The sequence below is a fragment of the Ceratina calcarata genome, unplaced genomic scaffold, assembly GCF_001652005.2.
Source record: "Ceratina calcarata isolate Rehan_Ccalc_2016 unplaced genomic scaffold, ASM165200v1 scaffold351.2, whole genome shotgun sequence".
NCBI lineage: Eukaryota > Metazoa > Arthropoda > Insecta > Hymenoptera > Apidae > Ceratina > Ceratina calcarata.
Window position 1 is genome coordinate 620,937 of NW_017158043.1, and position 17,968 is coordinate 638,904.

Here is a 17,968-nt window from a genome sequence, read left to right on the forward strand (position 1 = left end):
TTACACACGCATACTAGTAACGTAGTAACTTCGCGACGTCTAGTGTCAGACGACTAGACGAGAGTCTTCATGCGCTCACTCAAATTATGTATGATTTATATTATGCTTTATATATTATTCTATGTACGCGAATTAGTTTTCGGAACAGTGAAGCAGTAAAAAAGATGCGATTCAATGGTGTCAAGACGTTAGGTTAGTTCAAGCCGCCTGTTTTTCGAAAGAATACACACGTGCACAGTGTTGCGCATGCAACAGCAACAGCACTTGCGAGTTTGCGACGTCAACCGTTTGCATCCTCGAGCATTGTCGGCAATGTCGACCAGATCTGGTCGATAACCACCTGTGAAACAATTTGCAAGATTCATCGTAAAATTCGTTGTGTCTTTATTTATCACCATAAGAAGTTGGGAAAAAGAATTGAATACGTCGTACGAGTGGATTCGAGAAATCCTGACCATGAGAGCAGCAGTCTAATTTTCTTTCCGGTTTAAATAGTGTTCATTTTAAATCGAACGATTCAAAAGACATTACTATGCACCCTAATAAAAGTTTATTTCTTATCGCATTTGTTTATCGCTCTTCATTCTTTCTCTGTCACTGTTCTCTCTTCGTTCCTGAAGTTCCTGAATAACATACGTATGATCTGTTTGGTCGAATTGACAGAATTAAAAAACGATGTCTGCGAGGGCTTCTATACTTTTTAATCGGATATACCAGGTATCGTTGTCGGAGAATAAATTTTAAGTAAATGTCAAAATACGAGTGTCTACGGTTCATGTTCGTAATCAGCGATGCCAGAAAAACGCATACCCCTTCCACCAGTAAATTGGCTCGATTCCCCTCTGCGAATTATTCACTGCAATGAACCTACTAACGATAATAGGGACAGCGTGACGTCGCGGTTTTATGGCGGTGATTACGAACATGAATCGTAGACACTCGTATTTTTACATTTACTTAAAGTAAATTCATTCTCCGACAACCTTTTTCCGACAATTCTGGGTATGGGACGCGTTGGGCATCCAATTTCTGGCATCTCTCAGCATCCCTGTTTGTGAGTTCATCGTTTTCGTCATGCGTTCTTATCAGTGAACTGTATATGTAACGTGAACCGTTATATAAATTATTGTCAGGGCAAAGGTTAAGCTTGAGGCGGTCTTCAGTTTGTTTCGCTTTGATTAACTAGTACACGTCAAAAGAGAGAATGCCGGAGCCTGAAAACGCCGGAGCCGAACCTCGCGAACATCCGGAGGCAATGGAAGAGACTGCACGTGCCGCGCGCAGTAAAGAACGGGGCTCACTCATAGGCGCCATCGACGAAGGAACGAGCAGCGCTAGATTTTTAGTTAGTATACAGTTTACGTTCAAGTCAAGAAATAAGTAATTGACCGAACGCAATTCGAACCTTGGACGCGTAGGCCGTTGGGCATTGCTTGACCGGTCACGATACATTGATAATGAACTTATGCTAATACAGAACGCGAAGTGATGCAAGATGTGTTTCAGGTATTTGATGTACTGCATAGAACAGTAATAGCTTCGCATCAAATTGCAATCAAGCAAATTTACCTACACGAAGGATGGGTGGAACAGAATCCAACGGAGATAATGAACGCTGTTACAGAATGTATGACGAAAACAGTGGAGAAACTGGAAAGCATGGGTCTGCGGGCGTCAGACATCAAAGCAATCGGAATCACGAATCAACGAGAAACTTCCGTGATGTGGGATAAACAGACAGGAGAACCGTTGCATAATGCGATAGGTAACGCAGACGATTTACCGTTTAAACGCTGTTCCACTCTAGCGATGAATCTTCTACAGTATGGCATGATATGAGGACAACCACGACTTTGGAAGAAGTGTTAGACAAAGTACCCAATAAAACGAGGAATAAAAATTATTTGAAACCACTCTGCGGTCTACCGATGTCCCCGTACTTCAGTGCTCTAAAAGTTAAATGGTTGATCGACAACGTGCCACGCGTTCGGTACGCTGTGCAAGAGCAGAGATGTTGCTTCGGAACGATAGACAGCTGGATTCTTTACGTAAACCGACTTGTTCATTTCCGTGTTAATCTTCGTCGTAGCTGTGACTCGATGTCATGCTCTGCCCCTACAGAATCTGACCAAAGGAAAAATACACGTGACCGATGTCTCAAACGCGTCTCGCACCATGTTGATGAACATCGACACGTTGAAATGGGATTCGTCATTGTGCCAATTTTTCGATATTCCCCGACATATACTACCGGATATACGTTCCAGTGCCGAAGTGTATGACGTGATCGTCGAGCCGAAAGTTCTTGCCGGCACGCCTATATCAGGGGTAAATCAAAACTGAAAACGCGTGATCGAATTTAGCGATTGATCCGTTTTACATTAGTGTATAGGTGATCAGCAAGGTGCGCTTCTTGGTCAATTGTGTTTGGTGCCTGGCCAGGCGAAGGCTACTTACGGAACTGGCTGTTTTCTACTTTACAACACCGGGAGCGTGGTACGTGTCTCACTTGTGTTACCGTGTTAGATCTCGTTGAAAGAACTATTTATACATCCTAAAGTATCATTGAAGAAAGTGGATTCGACGCACGGTCTCTTAACGACCGTTGGATACAAGTTCGGTGAACATCCAGTGGTTTACGCGTTGGAAGGATCGGTGGCCGTGGCTGGAGCAGCTTTTTCCTGGTTACGCGACAATTTGCAGCTGTTCAATACATTCACACAATTTCAAGAAATGGCTGAACGCGCACAAACTTGTGGAGACGTGTATTTCGTGCCTGCGTTCTCCGGTTTGTACGCTCCATATTGGCAGCAAGACGCGCGAGGGTGAGCAGATCCCGGCGATAATCTGTTGAACGAACTCTTACGACTCTTATTTTCTCTTCCTCAGAGTGATCTGCGGTATCACTGAGGAGACGCACGACTACCACATCATACGAGCAGCGTTAGAAGCTGTTTGCTTCCAAACGAGAGATGTTTTAGAAGCGATGATGAAAGATTCCAATACGAAACTAAAGTCGTTACAGGTCGACGGTGGAATGACTGTAAATAATCTACTCATGCAGTTACAAGCTGATTTAACGGGCATCACTGTTGGTGCGTATTCTTTCTACGCCGTACACGTTTTATTCCTATTTCGTTGACATAATTTAAATCGTTTGCGTAGCGAGGCCTAATATGGTCGAAACGACAGCGTTGGGTGCAGCTATATTAGCTGGTATTGGAATAGGTATCATCGACATACACGACGTGGAAGCGTCGCAGGTCACAAAATTCGAACCGTCTATCGGAGACAACGGCAAGATTTCTTTGAACTGTATACTAGCATGAGGAATGTAATGAAAATGATCTAACGATGATCTTAAACGTTTATGTTTCAGAGAGAGATTTAAGATACTCGAAATGGAAGATGGCAATAGAGAGATCTATGAAATGGGAAGTAATTGTTTAGCGAGTTAACGAAGAGTAGGATAAAGATAATAAACAGATTCCGTTTACTTGTAAAGAATAATTAGCGGACACTGTCGTACAGAGTTAAATCGCACGTTCTACCGAATAAGAATGTAACTTTGTTTATTGTTTAATTTAAAATACATTTATTATGAATAGTTGGTACATAGTAAATTATTTCATAATGCGTAATTTTGTAAAGTGGAACATAAGCTCGTGAAAATAAACTTTACAATGGTACGTATAATTCTACCACGAGTCAGTAAATGTTCGCCTTCCCGTAATTTTCATCAGAGTAGAAATCCGCGCTCTGATCTTCAGTCCGTTGATTCAACGTCGTAATGTCCGTTTACCTATTTCCACCTCATATTTCTCTTCTCGTGGCTTAACCGGAGAAATTCTTATTCGTTTGCGTCAATCTCCTTCAAGTTAATAATTTCGTTGTCCTTCTCAGCGAACGCGTTAGCTAACTCTTGTTTCTCTTCCGCAATCCTCTGTCATTGGATTTGCAATTCTTGATCCGTCGACGTGAGATCTTCCCATTTCTGAAATGATAATCGCGCGCAACGTTTCGCACGTTTATTACACCTATGATAACAACGTGTACCGATAACGCAAGTAAAATGTTTTCCTTCCCATAGGAGAAACAAGATTGTACACGTCTCTCTACGTATTTCAAGAGAAATATTTAGCCGGGACGAACGGAAAAGAATGTTTCGCAACTTCGTCAATTCTGATTTTTCGTCAGCCTGAACCACGATCTTATAGACCTTATATTATATTATCTTATAGATCGTGGCCTGAACCATGAGTATTCGTTTCCTCTCTAACGTCGATTTCTCCTTCACGTCCTGCAGTTGCTTCTACAATTCAGTTTCGGCAATTTCCATTTCTCGTATTCTGATTAAAAAGTTAAATAGAATTTCGTAATTATATCTGTTCAATAAATGAATGACATAATTTTGAAGAGGAATTTAATAAGGTTGAAAGTCACGGCGAACATTGAATTTAAAAGAACAGCAAAGACAGTACAGATTGGACTTACCCATTCCCCATCCGCAAGTACATCTGCTCCGAGGAAGATGGGTCACGGTCAATGGGTCATCCTGCCGATCCTTGCCGCCCGCCAATCTTTTAGTAAAACCTTGCCAACAACATCCCGAGCTGTACTTGGCGTTTTCTCGGAAACACTTTGCGGGACTTGACCACGTCCGGCCTCGGGACTGTTTGCTCCATTTATTCTTATTATTCGGCACTGTAAATAATTGAATGAAACTCACCCTTTGGTAACAAACGGACGAATTTCGAACTGTACTACGTAAGTCAGTACGAGTTTTGATACAAATAAAATCTTTGAGAGAAACACTTTAACACTAGGGAAATGATTTTGATCGTTCGTTTTAGAGTCAGTATTTTCTCAATCGTTAATTAAATAAGTATCGACTAGGCCAGTTGAAAACTTCATGCATGGAGTCGTTGATTCGAATTAATAGCGATCAAATTCGTCAGACTATCTTTTGCCCTGTGTAAAACTCCGTCTACAGAATTCGATTTAAACGTAAGGCGATACGCCGGTGAGTAGAAACTGGGACATTTGCCTCATGCTTCGTGCACGTCAGGTATGAATGATTTATTCGAACAGTATCGGCTGAAAGAATGGAATGTACACGAAAACGCTGGGTGTATGTGTGCTGGCGCGGTAAATCAATGGCATGGCTCCATAGCGCATGTGACGATCTCGTTTTCGCGGAGTCTGGACGCTCGGAGAAGGGGTTGTCAGATATATTATTCCCGATCTTTTCACGGGGATGCTGGATTGCTGGGCGAAGAGAACTGACTAGTGGACCAGTGTAGCTTCGTGCCGCGTCAAGTTGACGTACGAACGAAGCCGAAGAAGAGTTGTGTGCCAGGGACACGTATCGTCGAGCAGAAGAGCCGAGACGGTGTACGAGATGAAGGAACACGAGACGACGGGTGTTTCTCAGAGGAAACCGACGAAACTGAGAAATCTGATACAAAAGACCGAGGCTTTCGATTCTCTGCACGCTAGACACGCCGAGGTATCGATAGATCTTAAGTTTACACAATTTCCTGATTCCACTCGTGCGTATATCTTCGGTATGTGAAGCAAACCGTTCTGCTCGCATTTATCGAGCGGAAAAATGGCTCTTCTTTTCGTTTCCATAAAAACGCGTTACTCTTCCTTGCTGAAGATTTGCATGACGTTGAAAAGCGTGGGTGCTCGAGTGTGGGCGAATTTGTAACACAGCGAGTCAATACCACTGTCGAGTTCTTTCGCGATCCACTAGTTGCGCGAGTATATAGGGTCGAACATAGATGACAAACTGTCGACGAACAGGGAAGAACACGTTTCGAAACGGATCAGTTTATAAGAATTATAATCTGTTGAAAAATAGCAGGGCCCGATTTATTCTTGATTCGTATCACTTCTTTAGAGAACGTTATGCTCCAGCCAAGTGTGTCTTGGTAGCGTTATGCAGCTACCGAACCACGGAACAGAACCCCGTTCGAGAGAAGAGACCCTTGTGCATGCGAAAGACTTCCTTGACCAATACTTTTCTTCTATCAGAAGGTACAGAATAGTCGAGCGACTTCAGTCATCAAACGTCGTGACGCCGTGTACTATTTTCTCGCGTTTAGATTGAACAGCGAGGCACATCGGTCTCGTTGGGAATACGTGCAGAAGGAAGTGATCGTCACTGGCACTTACCAATTGACCGAAACGGAGTTAGTCTTCGGAGCGAAGTTAGCGTGGCGCAACGCCGCGAGGTGTATCGGTCGTATTCAATGGTCCAAGTTACAAGTACGTACGATTCGTAAAAATTGTTAAAACTCATTGTACATTTACGCCGACTGATCCGTGGACAGGTGTTTGATTGCCGCTACGTCACGACTACGAGCGGCATGTTCGAGGCTCTGTGCAATCACGTGAAATACAGCACGAACAAAGGGAACATCAGGTAATTAAACGCGACGTAAGTACGTTCGACCGCTCGTCATACTTTACTCGTTGCATTTGAAGATCGGCGATAACTATATTTCCGCAACGTACCGATGGCAAACATGATTACCGGGTGTGGAATCAGCAGTTAATAAGTTACGCGGGATACAAGAATCCGGACGGTACCATAATCGGTGATCCCGCGAACGTTGAATTTACCGAGGTGATGCGTCGTTCGCGCGCGTTCCTCCTCGTTTAAGATTCTGGGTGGGTCACGACTGAACATCGTTTTTACAGGTGTGCATGAAACTAGGCTGGAGAGGTGCGCGTACTCGCTTCGACATTTTGCCATTGGTTTTATCGGCCAACGGGCACGATCCCGATTATTTCGACATTCCGAATGAGTTGGTCCTAGAAGTACCTCTCACTCATCCGACGTAAGCGATCCTCACTTCGTCACTTCGAGTCGTCGGATCAATTTTCATTTATTCGTCGCAGATACGATTGGTTCGAGAAGTTGGAATTGAAATGGTTCGCGGTTCCCGCTGTGTCTGGAATGGTGTTCGATTGCGGGGGACTCGAGTTCACAGCCGCGCCGTTCAACGGGTGGTATATGAGTACCGAGATCGGGGCGAGAGATCTGTGCGACGTGCAGCGATACAATTTGCTGGAGGTACATTTTTACATTCGTTTCTTTCGATTGATAAAATCGAACGAATAGCTAATATCTAATTGATTCGCAGACCATCGCGACGCACATGGGACTGGATACGAGAACTTCTACCTCGTTATGGAAGGACAAAGCTATGATAGAAGCTAATCTCGCTGTGCTGCATAGTTTTCAAGTATTTTCTACACGGCTGTCCGAACGATCGCACGGAAACGTTGCGGGGAGTAACGAGGAATGTTCGAAATTTTTCAGATGAGAAACGTGACGATCGTGGATCATCACACCGCTTCAGAATCTTTTATGAAACATTACGAAAACGAGATGCGATTGAGGAACGGATGCCCGGCCGATTGGCTGTGGATCGTGCCGCCGATATCAGGATCGGCTACGCCCGTTTTCCACCAAGAAATGGCCCTCTACCATTTGAAGCCGTCTTACGATTCACAGGTCTCATTAAAAGCCGTTCGATCATTATTTAGAATCCAGTACATGGTAAGCGTATTCATCGGAATCTCTTTTGCACAAGCATAGGATCCCGCTTGGAAGACGCATGTTTGGAAAAAGGGAAGAGATAAAAGATCGACGACTAAGAAACCGAGGAGGAAGTTCCATTTTAAACAAATCGCGAGGTACGTTATTGCGTAGAACTAAACCATCGAATCGTGTCACCTTACTATCATCGTTTCTCGTGACTAATTTTAGAGCCGTGAAATTTACGTCGAAATTATTTGGAAGAGCGTTGTCCCGAAGAATAAAAGCTACAGTGTTGTTCGCCACGGAGACCGGGACGTCGCAGATGTACGCTGAGAAGCTCGGAGAATTGTTAGGACACGCTTTTCATTCCCAGGTATTCGCCTCTTGAAACATCCTAGAATTACCGTTATTAATGATGATAAAAAATAATGATCATTACGAGTCTCAGGTGCTCTCGATGTCGGACTACGATATCAGCGATATAGAACATGAAGCTGTGTTGTTAGTTATAACGTCCACTTTCGGGAACGGTGATCCTCCAGAGAACGGAGAAGTATATTCATTGTTTATTTACGTAAAAAAACTTCAAACAGCAATGTCTTACGTATATATTTGGTTTGTCAGGCTTTCGCGCAAAACTTGTACGCGATGAAAATGAACGAAACTTACATTAACAGCGGCAATAAAATAAGGTAAACGCTTGTCATGATCAATCGCGTTATGATTAATGAATCGTAAATGTATGTATGATATATATCACAGCTTGGCTACTTCGAAATCGTTCATCAAGGCGAACAGTCAGACGGAAGTGAGTAATTCGAAGAAACTGGACAGACTGGATTCTCTTCGTGGTTCCACTACCGATTCCCAGACTGAAGATACCTTCGGTCCTTTGAGCAATGTTAGGTACGTACTTCCGAGTGATACCGGCACAAAACGAAACTTTACGATTCCCCCTTATCGTTAGATTTGCAGTTTTCGCGTTGGGCTCGTCGGCGTATCCGAACTTCTGTGCGTTCGGTCGCTACGTAGACAATTTATTAGGCGAACTGGGTGGCGAGAGGCTGTTGAAATTGGCGCAAGGGGATGAGATGTGCGGGCAGGAACAGGCGTTCCGCAAATGGGCGGCCGATACTTTCGCTGTTGGTATCGTTTCGTATGATTTCGCTGTCGTTCGTCGGAGAACGTCTTCAATGTTTGTATTTGTTCCAGGTTGCTTGCGAAACCTTCTGCTTGGACGACGACGATACTTTACTCGAGGTTGCTCTGTCTTTGGGATCCGAAGCTCTATCAGTGGCAACAGTACGTTTTGTGGAAGCTGAAGCTCAACCGATTGGAAGAGGTACGATCCGTCTTTCGTCTTGCGTAACACTCTAAATCAAATTCTGAACCGTACTTTTTCAGCGTTGAGTAAATGTCATCATCGCAACGTGACTACTTGTAACATGTTCCGAAAAACAAATTTAAGCGGTGACTCGTCGAGGTAATAATTGCATAAATTCGTATTTTCGTAGCGAGCTACTTCGTCTCCTTTTATTTTACAGCGGAACGACGTTGCTCCTGGAGCTCGACGACATAGCGAGCATGGAGATAGCGTACAAGCCCGGTGATCATTTAGGAGTGTTCGCGTGTAACAGAACGGAACTGGTAGAAGCGATCTTAAAACGCGTGCAGACCCCCGTCGATCCGGATGTACCGATCGAATTACAAATGCAGAAGCAATCTCATACTCCGAACGGTTCGTATTTGTGTTACGAGATAAAATTAAATAGTCGACCCCCGACAGAAAACTGTCATATTTTGTTCGTAGGCATCGTGAAAACGTGGATGGCACACGACAGATATTTGCCGAACTCCCTGAGAATGTTGTTAACAAGATTCTTAGACATCACCACCCCGCCGACACCGAATCTTCTCAGATACTTCGCGACGATAGCTACGAACTCGAAGGAACAAGCTCAGCTCAATCTTTTAGCTTCCGTAAGTATCGACCGATCTTCGCTTTAAACAGTTTGATCGTTGCAGGTGAGAAACGAATAATTTTTATATACAGGACCCAACGGCCTACGAAGACTGGAGGCATTGGAAGTTTCCCAATCTCGTCGAAGTGTTAGATGAATTTCCATCCGTAAAACCATTCGCACCTTTATTACTGTTGCATTTGACTCCTCTACAACCACGATTTTATAGTATCTCATCTTCTCCGAACGTACACCAAGGACAGATACATCTCACCGTCGCCGTCGTACAGTACAAAACGCAAGGTAGACTTCACGCACGAGTTTTCCCTTCAAATGAGTACGTTTCGTTTAACGTTAAATCGTTTAGGTGGTTCTGGACCGGTGCATTACGGAGTGTGCTCCAATTATCTACGCGAAATATCAGACGGAGAACCTCTTTACGTATTCGTGCGCAGGTAACTCCCTGATTCCGGAAAATATTTTTGTCATAAACACAATCATCTTCCTGTGTTTCCAGCGCTCCTAATTTTTATATGCCGAACACGCCGAACGCACCGATGATACTCGTCGGTCCGGGAACCGGGATTGCGCCTTTCCGAGGGTTTTGGCACCATCGCCTCGCAGAAATGAAGCGAAATCCAGGTATTATTGTTCGTTGCGTGTTAATTAACGAAACAGATGAATACGGGACGATTGTTTAAGGCGTCGAGTACGGAAAGGTCTGGCTGTTCTTCGGCTGTCGGCAAAAGACTTTGGATTTGTACAGGCAAGAGAAAGAGGAAATGATGAAAAGCGGGGTTCTGGACAAAGTCTTTCTCGCTCTCTCTCGGGAGCCCGGATTGAAAAAGGTTGCGAATCATCGATCAATTTACTCGAGCGGCGATTATTCATGTGATTCTTTAATACAGACGTACGTGCAAGACTTGATTCAAGCGGAGGCATCGAAGATTTACGATATGTTAGTCTACGAAGGGGGTCACTTCTACGTTTGCGGCGATTGCACGATGGCCGAAGACGTTTATCAGACTTTGAAACATATCATACAAACACACGGCGAAATGACTGATAAACAAGTCGAGGCGTACATGCTGTCGTTACGCGTAAGTAACGCGTATACGAGTAAACGTTGAGCCACGTTGAACACCGAATTGTTTGTTTTCAGGATGAGACTCGTTATCACGAGGATATATTCGGTATCACTCTGAGGACAGCGGAAGTGCATAATCGATCGAGAGAAACGGCACGGAGCAGAATGGCTGCGGAACCTTGAATCTAATTCGAATGCATTTTAACGTTGTAGATAGTTTTCAATTATGCATATCATTACTTGAAGACACCAAGACACTCTCGTTCCCCGATGTGTCGTATGATCGCGTGATTCGAATATAATTTCCGATCGTGTACGACGTACGAGTTGTTCCACGCGTGAACATTTTTGACGATATTAAGAGTCACCAGAATTTAATAACTTCTAACGGAGTCATTAGGATACGTTTGTTCCTAGTACGAGAAAGGTGAACGTACATATCTTCAAATGTTTTGCTCACTAAAATGATCGATGGATGCTTGGACAGATTCGTATTAGCAATAACGCGTTATCGTATGAAATGTGTAACATAAAATGTTGAATATATCCCATCGCATTCATTAATTGAGCCTATGCGTCGTATTCATCCTTTGAACTTGCGAAGGGGATTGAAAATGAATGTCGCCAGTATTTTCGAAATAATTAAAATATATTTAGTTCATTACAAAAAATTCGGTACCAGCTTGACGCTGTTTTACCGAACATTTTAAATATATCATTGTTTCGTTCAATTAAACGTGAGCTTGTATCTATTGGTAATACCTGAAGAATACACGTGACCGACTAATTCTTTTCCCTTCCTTTTTCACCTACACAGCAGCATCGAGGCCAGGTTTTTGTTTCTCGCTAATATTGGCTAGCAATTTCTTTATTTCCGCAATCGCTTTCCCAGGATTTAAGCCCTGTTTGAAGACAAGAGAGTGTTTCGAGTCGCAATCGCTTTTACGCTACTCTTTCGACTTACCTTGGGACAAGTTCGAGTACAGTTCATGATAGTGTGGCATCGGTATACTGAAAACGGATCCCTCAATTTCTCGAGACGTTCCTTAGCTTGGGTATCGCGGGAATCAATGATCCATCTATAAGCCTGCATGAGCACAGCGGGTCCTAAATACTTGTCGCCGTTCCACCAATACGACGGACAAGAGGTGCTGCAGCAAGCACACAAGATACACTCGTAGAGACCATCCTGTATGAATGAGACGTCACTGTATTCCAATAAGCGAACGATAAATTCTATCGAGAACGTTCCAATTACCAATTTTTTACGGTCTTCAACGCTTTGCAAATACTGTTTGGACCCAGCGTCTTTACCATCACCACGTTGCAGCCACGGCTGTATACTTTTATACTGATTATAGAAGTTAGTCAGATCCGGTACCAAGTCTTTCACTATGTACATGTGGGGTAACGGATAGACCTTGCACGTCTGACCTAAATTAGTATCAATTTTGCTGAAACGTCAAAGGAATGACGCAATTTATAATTTTCACTCGAATCGCTCTCTAGATTGTTTAATAGAGGAATTACCTTATACACGCTAACGTGTTGCCGCCACCGATGTTCATAGCACAAGAACCGCAGATGCCTTCGCGGCAGGAACGACGGAAAGTTAACGTTGGATCCATCTCATTTTTTATTTTAATCAATGCGTCCAGAACCATGGGACCGCAGCTAAAATGTTCCTCGTGTCAGTAGAACGAAAGATCGAGAAGTCTTATAAATAATAAACCTACGTGTTCAAGTCTACTTTGTAATCTTGCGTATATGGTTTTTCATCGGGTTTGTCCGGGTTCCATCGATATATGGAGAAGGTTTTTAATCGGGCCTCAGCATTCTGACTCGCAGAAACGTGAAATCCTCTAACCTGCGTGAAAAAAGATTAACACTGAAACGACATCGTAAAATAGACGAAACTGCTTTGCTCTCCGAGTGATTTGTTAATCGGAGTAAAAAAAAAACAATTTCATAATTACACCGCGATTACAACATGTACGCTGTTACGTCAATAATAATGGAACTGTAAATTAAAAAGGGATAAATAACACACTACCGAGTAACATTGTTCTAACGATTAATTATTGTTGGAACGCTACGACGTTCGAAACGACAAGAATATCGAATCTGAAAAAGAAAAACAATTGAACTGACATTAGCGATGTTCGAAGCCAGGTTCCGGCTCATGTTTTGCACAATACTTTGCAACAACGAAGCGAACGCGTAATCGATAAATAATAATTACTGAATTGGTATTTGAAACGTTTATTGTTTGTACTCACTTGCCGAAAGGCATTTCTGCAAGCCTGCGGTGCGATGCCAGCCATTTTTAAAAAATTAAACAGGAACGGGAGACGTTTGCGGTTTCTGTGTTATGTAAGGATTCGCACGTGAGGGTGTGCCAACTTTACCGTGATCTTTGCCCGCGCAAATGTCTGCAAAATTTATATGTACTATCGAAAATTTTGTGGCACTGTCAGCAGTAGCAGCAGCAGCAGCAGCAGAATGACTGTAACTCGATCAGCTGGAGTCGAGGAAAATTTAATCGTTAAATAAAATGTGTCAGGCACTTAATTATTAATACACTTAAATATCGCGTGTAGCAATTGAAATATATGTATATATACTTGTGTTGCTGATAATTTTATAACAAAAATAAATGCGTCGCGTCGATGTGTTATTTCTTGGTGCTATGAATTATAAAAATATCCTATTATTTTTAAACGTATTTACACGCGCGACCACATTTCGCTCGCGCTTATATATCTTCCGTCTTATAAACTAACTGTTGCAATTTCATTTATATTTCTAAAAGACGAACAATATATAAAATGGTTTTTAATTGAACGAATCGCTTGAGATTAGACGAGAAACAACGAAGTGTATCCATAAAAATTGATAATGTGCAAAGTTCCTGAATGTGAAGATATATGAATTGTACATAGAAACTTCATTGACGACGAATCAAAGTGAATTTATTATTGTGCCATCATGTATAGGTAATATATATTATATTTTATACATTGTCGTTCGGAACCTCTTCTTAGTTAAAAATGTAGATTATATATGTGTAGGTTATGTGCCGTCGAGATTGCAATACTATTTTAGAAAATATAAGTTTCTCTCTGAAATGTAACGTATGAACTAGATATAATAAGTATGAGAATAAATATTTTAAGGAATTAAAATTATCATTATAGAGTTAAAGTCCATGTCCATAACTTGTTCATTATCCGTTAGTTATCGAAGTATAATAATATTAAATATTCTTTTTAACTGATATGAAGGTCGTTGCCCATCTTCACGTACATTCTTCTTTAATTATCTTGGAATTAAAATTATAAAAATAGAATGTTAACGATGAATTATTTGCCATACGAGCGTTAAGGTAAATTTCCACGTGAAGCGCTTCCATTCACGCGCGGCTGTTATAAATGAATCGTGTAATTATCAATGTAGTCGGTACTCGTGATTAATGAACTCGTACAAATTTTTTTTAATCAACTTTCGAATCAACGGCAACGGTATTTTGCAGACGCGTTCTGTTGCTCGAAAGTGCGATGCTCCAAACAAGAAATAGTCTTAGTAAACAATGCGTAGACAGAATGTATATGATCGAGACTGCGAGAACAAAAGAGTACGAGGGCCGTAAATTGATAGGGTGAGTTGAGAGATCGAATGAGTCCTATCGAAGGATTCTAAGATGCTGTTTGTTGCGCAGGTTTTCGATGGAACAGATATTCGACGTCGTAGCCGACGTGAGAAACTATAGACAATTCGTACCATTTTGCAAAAAATCCGACGTAATATTAAAAACCGATGATATGCTCAAAGCCAATTTGGTCATAGGGTTCCCGCCGATAAACGAGAGTTACACGTCGAAGGTGACGACCGTGCGACCGCACATGGTAAAAGCCGAGTGCACCGATGGCAGGCTATTCAATCATTTGAACACTTTATGGCTTTTCAGTCCGGGATTAAAAAATAATCCGCAGACCTGCGTTATCGATTTCTCTTTGTCCTTCGAATTCAAGTCGATCATTCATTCGCACTTGTCGAATTTGTTCTTCAATGAGATCGTCAGGCAGATGGAGAACGCGTTTCTCGACGAAGCCAATCGTAGATACGGGAGACCGTGTATAAAGACAGTGCGATTAGAGAGATGATGTATAACAGATACATTGATCGATTGTATAAATTATGAATAAAATCGAGCGTCCACCGACTTGTCGTTGAAACATCTTCCGCCTATTCTCATACCACGATTCTTTTCGACCTTCCTTTGGAAATGGAAATATTTCAAAGATAACGTAATCGATTAAATTTCAAACTTTCCGTCACCGATGACGTAGTATTCATTCTTGAATATACGAGACCCCGACTGTGGCGCAGGATCGTAAGTGATCGTAAGGTTGAGTTGAGTCACTCGACGTCACAGCAAGTCGATCTATCAAAAGATACGAGTACTGTACTTTTCGAGTCTTCGAGTGTTCAACGATAAAGGCTGTACAGTCGAGACGGATATTTTGCCAGATAGATTGCGGGATAACTTTAATTACTGGTTCTAGACAGTAGTGCTACGCATGGCCTCGCACAGTCGCGTGAATTTTTATTAGGGAATCCGCGATCGGGCTCAAGCAGAGATGCGTGTGAAGTTCGTAGCTTCGACTGGTCGAACCGTGTTTAATCCACGGGAAATGATGTATCTTGGTAGGGGCGCGTCGCGGTTTTATCACAATCACGGTAAAACGGGCCGGGGAAATTATTCTCTGTCAGAAAAACGTTCTATACCGTCGTTCGTGTTGGATACGCGGACTGTACCGAGGACGTGTTACAGCAACGAAGCCAAGATCGGTTTTACTGAAAGTTTGACGAAAGAAAAAGCGAAGGAAGTAGCCTCAAAGCTCACCCCGGAGGAACGGGACTACTTCCTGAGAGCTATCGAGGAATGTAAATCGGAAGAGGACAGGGCTGGATATCAACGTAATTACGCTTCTATGCCGAGACGATTAATAGGACGTAAACACGGCCGATACGTCTCGAAAAAATTTCACGTGTTCGTTTTTTAAGGTCAGTTAGCTGCTTTCCGATGGTGCAACAAACTTGGGAGGCCCAGCAAGATACCATCGTTAGGGGAAGTGGATCCTACGGGCACTTATTGTCCTGTACCGGAGGATTGGCTTATGCGCAAATACGGTACGGAGTTGATCAAATTATAATCATTGACGATTGATAACTTTAAAGTAAAGCGTGATAATAAAATACAATTCTAATCGACACGATCTGAATTTCGAGGGTGTCAAACGCTCATTGTTACCGCGTCACGATTCAATATAATCCAGGTTGTCCTCTAACAGTATAAACGATTTTCTTCCATTGCACACTACACGGGCATCGGTCTGTAAGTTTACTGCGATCTATGTTTAACTAAATATACTTTCTCTGCAGTATGTGTGTTTTAATTGTTTCACTTACTTCTTCTATTCTGACTGAACTCTTTCTGGACATATTAAAAAGACAACCACAGAGCCACACTTAGGTAATTACATCGCATCACATGTACATACTACATGCTTTTACCATTGTTTCTTGACACGATGTATTCACACGGTGATGTTGATAGATTAAGAACAGTTGAAATTATTTCAATTACGCTTTTGTATTCGTTCTAAGCGAGCATACGTAACGACAATTTATTTGAACGGTCATCTCGTACTGTCTAATTGACATCGAACCACGATCCACGCGATCTCATCGAGTAATTTATATTTGCATTTATGATTTAAGATGTTGAGCACTTTGACAAAAACATGTATGCCTTTTCTCACGAGAACTATATAATGAGTTTCATCCATTAATTCAACAATGAACACAATGAAGATACTCGTAAAACTAGATCGAACAATTAGGTAAATAACTTTAGACGTCTTTCGCTGTATACAAGGATTGTTGAGAGATACTATGATCACAACTTTCATTTAGTTTCACGTATTTTGCATGTGCAAATGCACTTTCCGTAACGTAGTCTGCACTCTTCTATTCCGTTAGACGGTAGAATTGTCTGATAAACTTTGATGTAAGTACCTTCTTAGAAAAATGTACTCTTTTATTTCAATAAAGTTTTGTTTTCCGAATTTTTGTGCATTTGATTACTTAATTAGTCGTCCTAGAGATTCTCTGTTATTCGTTACAGTCTCAAAAGATGTAGGTAAATACAGTATTGGAAGTTTCATTTATAACCCGGACGCATATGTAAAACCGGTGGTGCATGAATTTCGACCGATTTATGTTTTGTAAATTGTATGAAAGACCGCGAAGCTGTTCGTTGATTAGGTGAGAATGTTTGTCACGGAAGAATACACAATTTACATTATTCTCTTTCACGTTACAGTTGAAACTGTTCCAGAACCGTCCACGAAAGATCTAGTTTTAGGTATGATTTTTGTATAACATACTGCGTTCGAGTGAAAATGCAATTGAAAACGTTCGTGAGCGTGCGTGTGTATAAGAGAGAACTAGTACGGTCCAGCTGATGTTAAACCGCGTAAAGCGTCACCGCAGCGTATTAACAGGTAATATTTTTTCAGTTGCGATTTCAAACGCGATTCCGTTCATCGGCTTCGGTTTTCTCGACAACTTCATCATGATCGTCGCTGTACGTATTTATCAATCTACGTACGACGCTCGTATTTGTAACGTGATCATTTCAGGGCGATCAAATCGAGATAATACTGAATAAAAGATTTCCAATATCGACTATGGTAGCCGCAGCTTTAGGGAACACGATATCCGACATAATAGGGATCGGATCGGTACATTACGTCGAACGTTTCGCGCACAAAATTGGCTTTAAAGCGCCAAAACTTAGCCCCGTCCAGTTGAATCTACGTAGAACCAAAGCAGCCGCTAACTTGGTATGACAGACGCTTAATAATTATTTTTACGACGCTTTCAAAGTTCGTAATAAATGAGAGATTTCAAACGATTTAGGGACGAGTCATCGGAGTGACGATCGGCTGCATCATCGGAATGACGCCTATTCCACTATTTTCTTACTTTCACAACGGTGGTTGAAACTCGACCGACATTAAATGCTTGTATTGAAAGGTTGTACTATAACCGCAATAGATAATCGCGATAAATGGATGTGTAATAATAGAAGAAGAGAACCGTCTGCTTACAAGATACTTAATAGTCACGCGACCAAAAACTTAGCAATATTGATTTATGACAATCACGACGTTTATACGTTGTATAATCCTTGTAAATGAATGTATGTATTTAATGTACACACGTGTATAAAGTAACTGTAAATCTATATAAATAGCAGTAGCAACAGACTGTAATATTTTGTTCTGACCCTTTTCG

General features: G+C 41.9%; 6 protein-coding genes across 14 annotated transcripts; 4 read left to right on the forward strand and 2 right to left on the reverse strand.

The window, feature by feature from the left end:
- The first annotated feature begins 104 nt into the window (after positions 1-104).
- Gk1 (Glycerol kinase 1) lies at positions 105-3,610 on the forward strand. Of its 4 annotated transcripts, none has more exons than XM_018025263.2 (10): positions 105-192; positions 1,187-1,345; positions 1,507-1,765; positions 1,825-2,048; positions 2,122-2,328; positions 2,386-2,496; positions 2,572-2,825; positions 2,890-3,095; positions 3,166-3,297; positions 3,380-3,610. In XM_018025263.2, exons 2-10 carry the CDS (start codon positions 1,205-1,207, stop codon positions 3,448-3,450), a joined length of 1,605 nt encoding a protein of 534 aa, XP_017880752.1. In that variant the 5' UTR covers positions 105-192; positions 1,187-1,204; the 3' UTR covers positions 3,451-3,610. The 4 variants fall into 4 exon arrangements, with proteins under 4 accessions (XP_017880752.1, XP_026669661.1, XP_017880748.1 ...); XM_026813860.1 differs by lacking the exon at positions 105-192 and adding an exon at positions 419-717; XM_018025259.2 differs by lacking the exon at positions 105-192 and adding an exon at positions 779-1,054 and having other exon boundaries at positions 1,134-1,345.
- A 112-nt stretch (positions 3,611-3,722) lies between these two features.
- LOC113464391 (uncharacterized) lies at positions 3,723-5,699 on the reverse strand. 3 transcript variants are annotated; one of them, XR_003389237.1, is made up of 3 exons: positions 5,117-5,278; positions 4,495-4,704; positions 3,723-4,349 (listed from the first exon to the last, which is right to left on the reverse strand). XR_003389237.1 is itself a non-coding variant. In XM_026813877.1 (3 exons), exons 1-3 carry the CDS (start codon positions 5,594-5,596, stop codon positions 3,912-3,914), a joined length of 357 nt encoding a protein of 118 aa, XP_026669678.1. In that variant the 5' UTR covers positions 5,597-5,699; the 3' UTR covers positions 3,723-3,911. The 3 variants fall into 3 exon arrangements, 2 of the variants coding, with proteins under 2 accessions (XP_026669678.1, XP_026669679.1); XM_026813877.1 differs by lacking the exon at positions 5,117-5,278 and adding an exon at positions 5,533-5,699 and having other exon boundaries at positions 3,723-3,994; XM_026813878.1 differs by lacking the exon at positions 5,117-5,278 and adding an exon at positions 5,533-5,699.
- Positions 5,402-10,786, forward strand: Nos (Nitric oxide synthase). The gene is made up of 25 exons (XM_018025230.2): positions 5,402-5,509; positions 5,906-6,042; positions 6,111-6,273; positions 6,339-6,430; positions 6,493-6,634; positions 6,709-6,848; positions 6,910-7,084; positions 7,155-7,256; positions 7,334-7,528; positions 7,613-7,710; positions 7,784-7,928; positions 8,004-8,108; positions 8,180-8,247; positions 8,318-8,461; positions 8,523-8,697; positions 8,768-8,897; positions 8,960-9,038; positions 9,100-9,293; positions 9,366-9,535; positions 9,609-9,819; positions 9,884-9,971; positions 10,034-10,158; positions 10,219-10,364; positions 10,425-10,616; positions 10,679-10,786. Exons 1-25 carry the CDS (start codon positions 5,402-5,404, stop codon positions 10,784-10,786), a joined length of 3,432 nt encoding a protein of 1,143 aa, XP_017880719.1.
- Positions 10,787-11,233: 447 nt separating this feature from the next.
- On the reverse strand, positions 11,234-13,129 carry SdhB (Succinate dehydrogenase, subunit B (iron-sulfur)). Of its 2 annotated transcripts, none has more exons than XM_018025276.2 (6): positions 12,883-13,129; positions 12,340-12,470; positions 12,134-12,277; positions 11,862-12,057; positions 11,568-11,792; positions 11,234-11,505 (listed from the first exon to the last, which is right to left on the reverse strand). In XM_018025276.2, the coding sequence occupies exons 1-6, from the start codon at positions 12,925-12,927 to the stop codon at positions 11,413-11,415; spliced, it is 834 nt and encodes a 277-aa protein (XP_017880765.1). In that variant the 5' UTR covers positions 12,928-13,129; the 3' UTR covers positions 11,234-11,412. The 2 variants fall into 2 exon arrangements, with proteins under 2 accessions (XP_017880765.1, XP_026669669.1); XM_026813868.1 differs by lacking the exon at positions 12,883-13,129 and adding an exon at positions 12,755-12,813.
- Positions 13,130-13,253: 124 nt separating this feature from the next.
- On the forward strand, positions 13,254-14,825 carry LOC108625378 (coenzyme Q-binding protein COQ10 homolog B, mitochondrial). Its single transcript, XM_018025359.2, has 3 exons — positions 13,254-13,599; positions 14,136-14,261; positions 14,322-14,825. Exons 1-3 carry the CDS (start codon positions 13,592-13,594, stop codon positions 14,764-14,766), a joined length of 579 nt encoding a protein of 192 aa, XP_017880848.1. The 5' UTR covers positions 13,254-13,591; the 3' UTR covers positions 14,767-14,825.
- Positions 14,826-14,921: 96 nt separating this feature from the next.
- LOC108625377 (uncharacterized) lies at positions 14,922-17,940 on the forward strand. Of its 3 annotated transcripts, XM_018025356.2 has the most exons (7): positions 14,922-15,583; positions 15,671-15,796; positions 16,128-16,139; positions 16,992-17,033; positions 17,188-17,255; positions 17,311-17,514; positions 17,591-17,940. In XM_018025356.2, the coding sequence occupies exons 1-7, from the start codon at positions 15,244-15,246 to the stop codon at positions 17,672-17,674; spliced, it is 876 nt and encodes a 291-aa protein (XP_017880845.1). In that variant the 5' UTR covers positions 14,922-15,243; the 3' UTR covers positions 17,675-17,940. The 3 variants fall into 3 exon arrangements, with proteins under 3 accessions (XP_017880845.1, XP_017880846.1, XP_017880847.1); XM_018025357.2 differs by lacking the exon at positions 16,128-16,139; XM_018025358.2 differs by lacking the exon at positions 16,128-16,139 and having other exon boundaries at positions 17,007-17,033.
- Positions 17,941-17,968: the final 28 nt, after the last annotated feature.

Coding starts and splice junctions, on each gene's coding strand:
- Gk1 (XM_026813860.1), top strand. CDS start 676: ATGTCTGCGAGGGCTTCTATACTTTTTAATCGGATATACCAG. Junction 1,346..1,506: donor CGAGCAGCGCTAGATTTTTA/GTTAGTATACAG, acceptor GATGTGTTTCAG/GTATTTGATGTACTGCATAG. Junction 3,096..3,165: donor TTTAACGGGCATCACTGTTG/GTGCGTATTCTT, acceptor TCGTTTGCGTAG/CGAGGCCTAATATGGTCGAA.
- LOC108625377 (XM_018025356.2), top strand. CDS start 15,244: ATGCGTGTGAAGTTCGTAGCTTCGACTGGTCGAACCGTGTTTAATCCA. Junction 15,584..15,670: donor GGACAGGGCTGGATATCAAC/GTAATTACGCTT, acceptor TCGTTTTTTAAG/GTCAGTTAGCTGCTTTCCGA. Junction 17,034..17,187: donor CACGAAAGATCTAGTTTTAG/GTATGATTTTTG, acceptor ATATTTTTTCAG/TTGCGATTTCAAACGCGATT.
- LOC108625378 (XM_018025359.2), top strand. Junction 14,262..14,321: donor GAGGGCCGTAAATTGATAGG/GTGAGTTGAGAG, acceptor TTTGTTGCGCAG/GTTTTCGATGGAACAGATAT.
- SdhB (XM_018025276.2), bottom strand. CDS start 12,927: ATGGCTGGCATCGCACCGCAGGCTTGCAGAAATGCCTTTCGGCAA. Junction 11,793..11,861: donor TTGAAGACCGTAAAAAATTG/GTAATTGGAACG, acceptor TCATTCATACAG/GATGGTCTCTACGAGTGTAT. Junction 11,506..11,567: donor GTACTCGAACTTGTCCCAAG/GTAAGTCGAAAG, acceptor GTCTTCAAACAG/GGCTTAAATCCTGGGAAAGC.
- Nos (XM_018025230.2), top strand. CDS start 5,402: ATGAAGGAACACGAGACGACGGGTGTTTCTCAGAGGAAACCGACGAAA. Junction 8,462..8,522: donor GGTCCTTTGAGCAATGTTAG/GTACGTACTTCC, acceptor CCTTATCGTTAG/ATTTGCAGTTTTCGCGTTGG. Junction 8,898..8,959: donor AGCTCAACCGATTGGAAGAG/GTACGATCCGTC, acceptor GTACTTTTTCAG/CGTTGAGTAAATGTCATCAT.
- LOC113464391 (XM_026813877.1), bottom strand. CDS start 5,596: ATGCGAGCAGAACGGTTTGCTTCACATACCGAAGATATACGCACGAGT. Junction 4,705..5,532: donor GAGTGGAATCAGGAAATTGT/GTAAACTTAAGA, acceptor AATTATTTACAG/TGCCGAATAATAAGAATAAA. Junction 3,995..4,494: donor TACTTGCGGATGGGGAATGG/GTAAGTCCAATC, acceptor TTATCATTTCAG/AAATGGGAAGATCTCACGTC.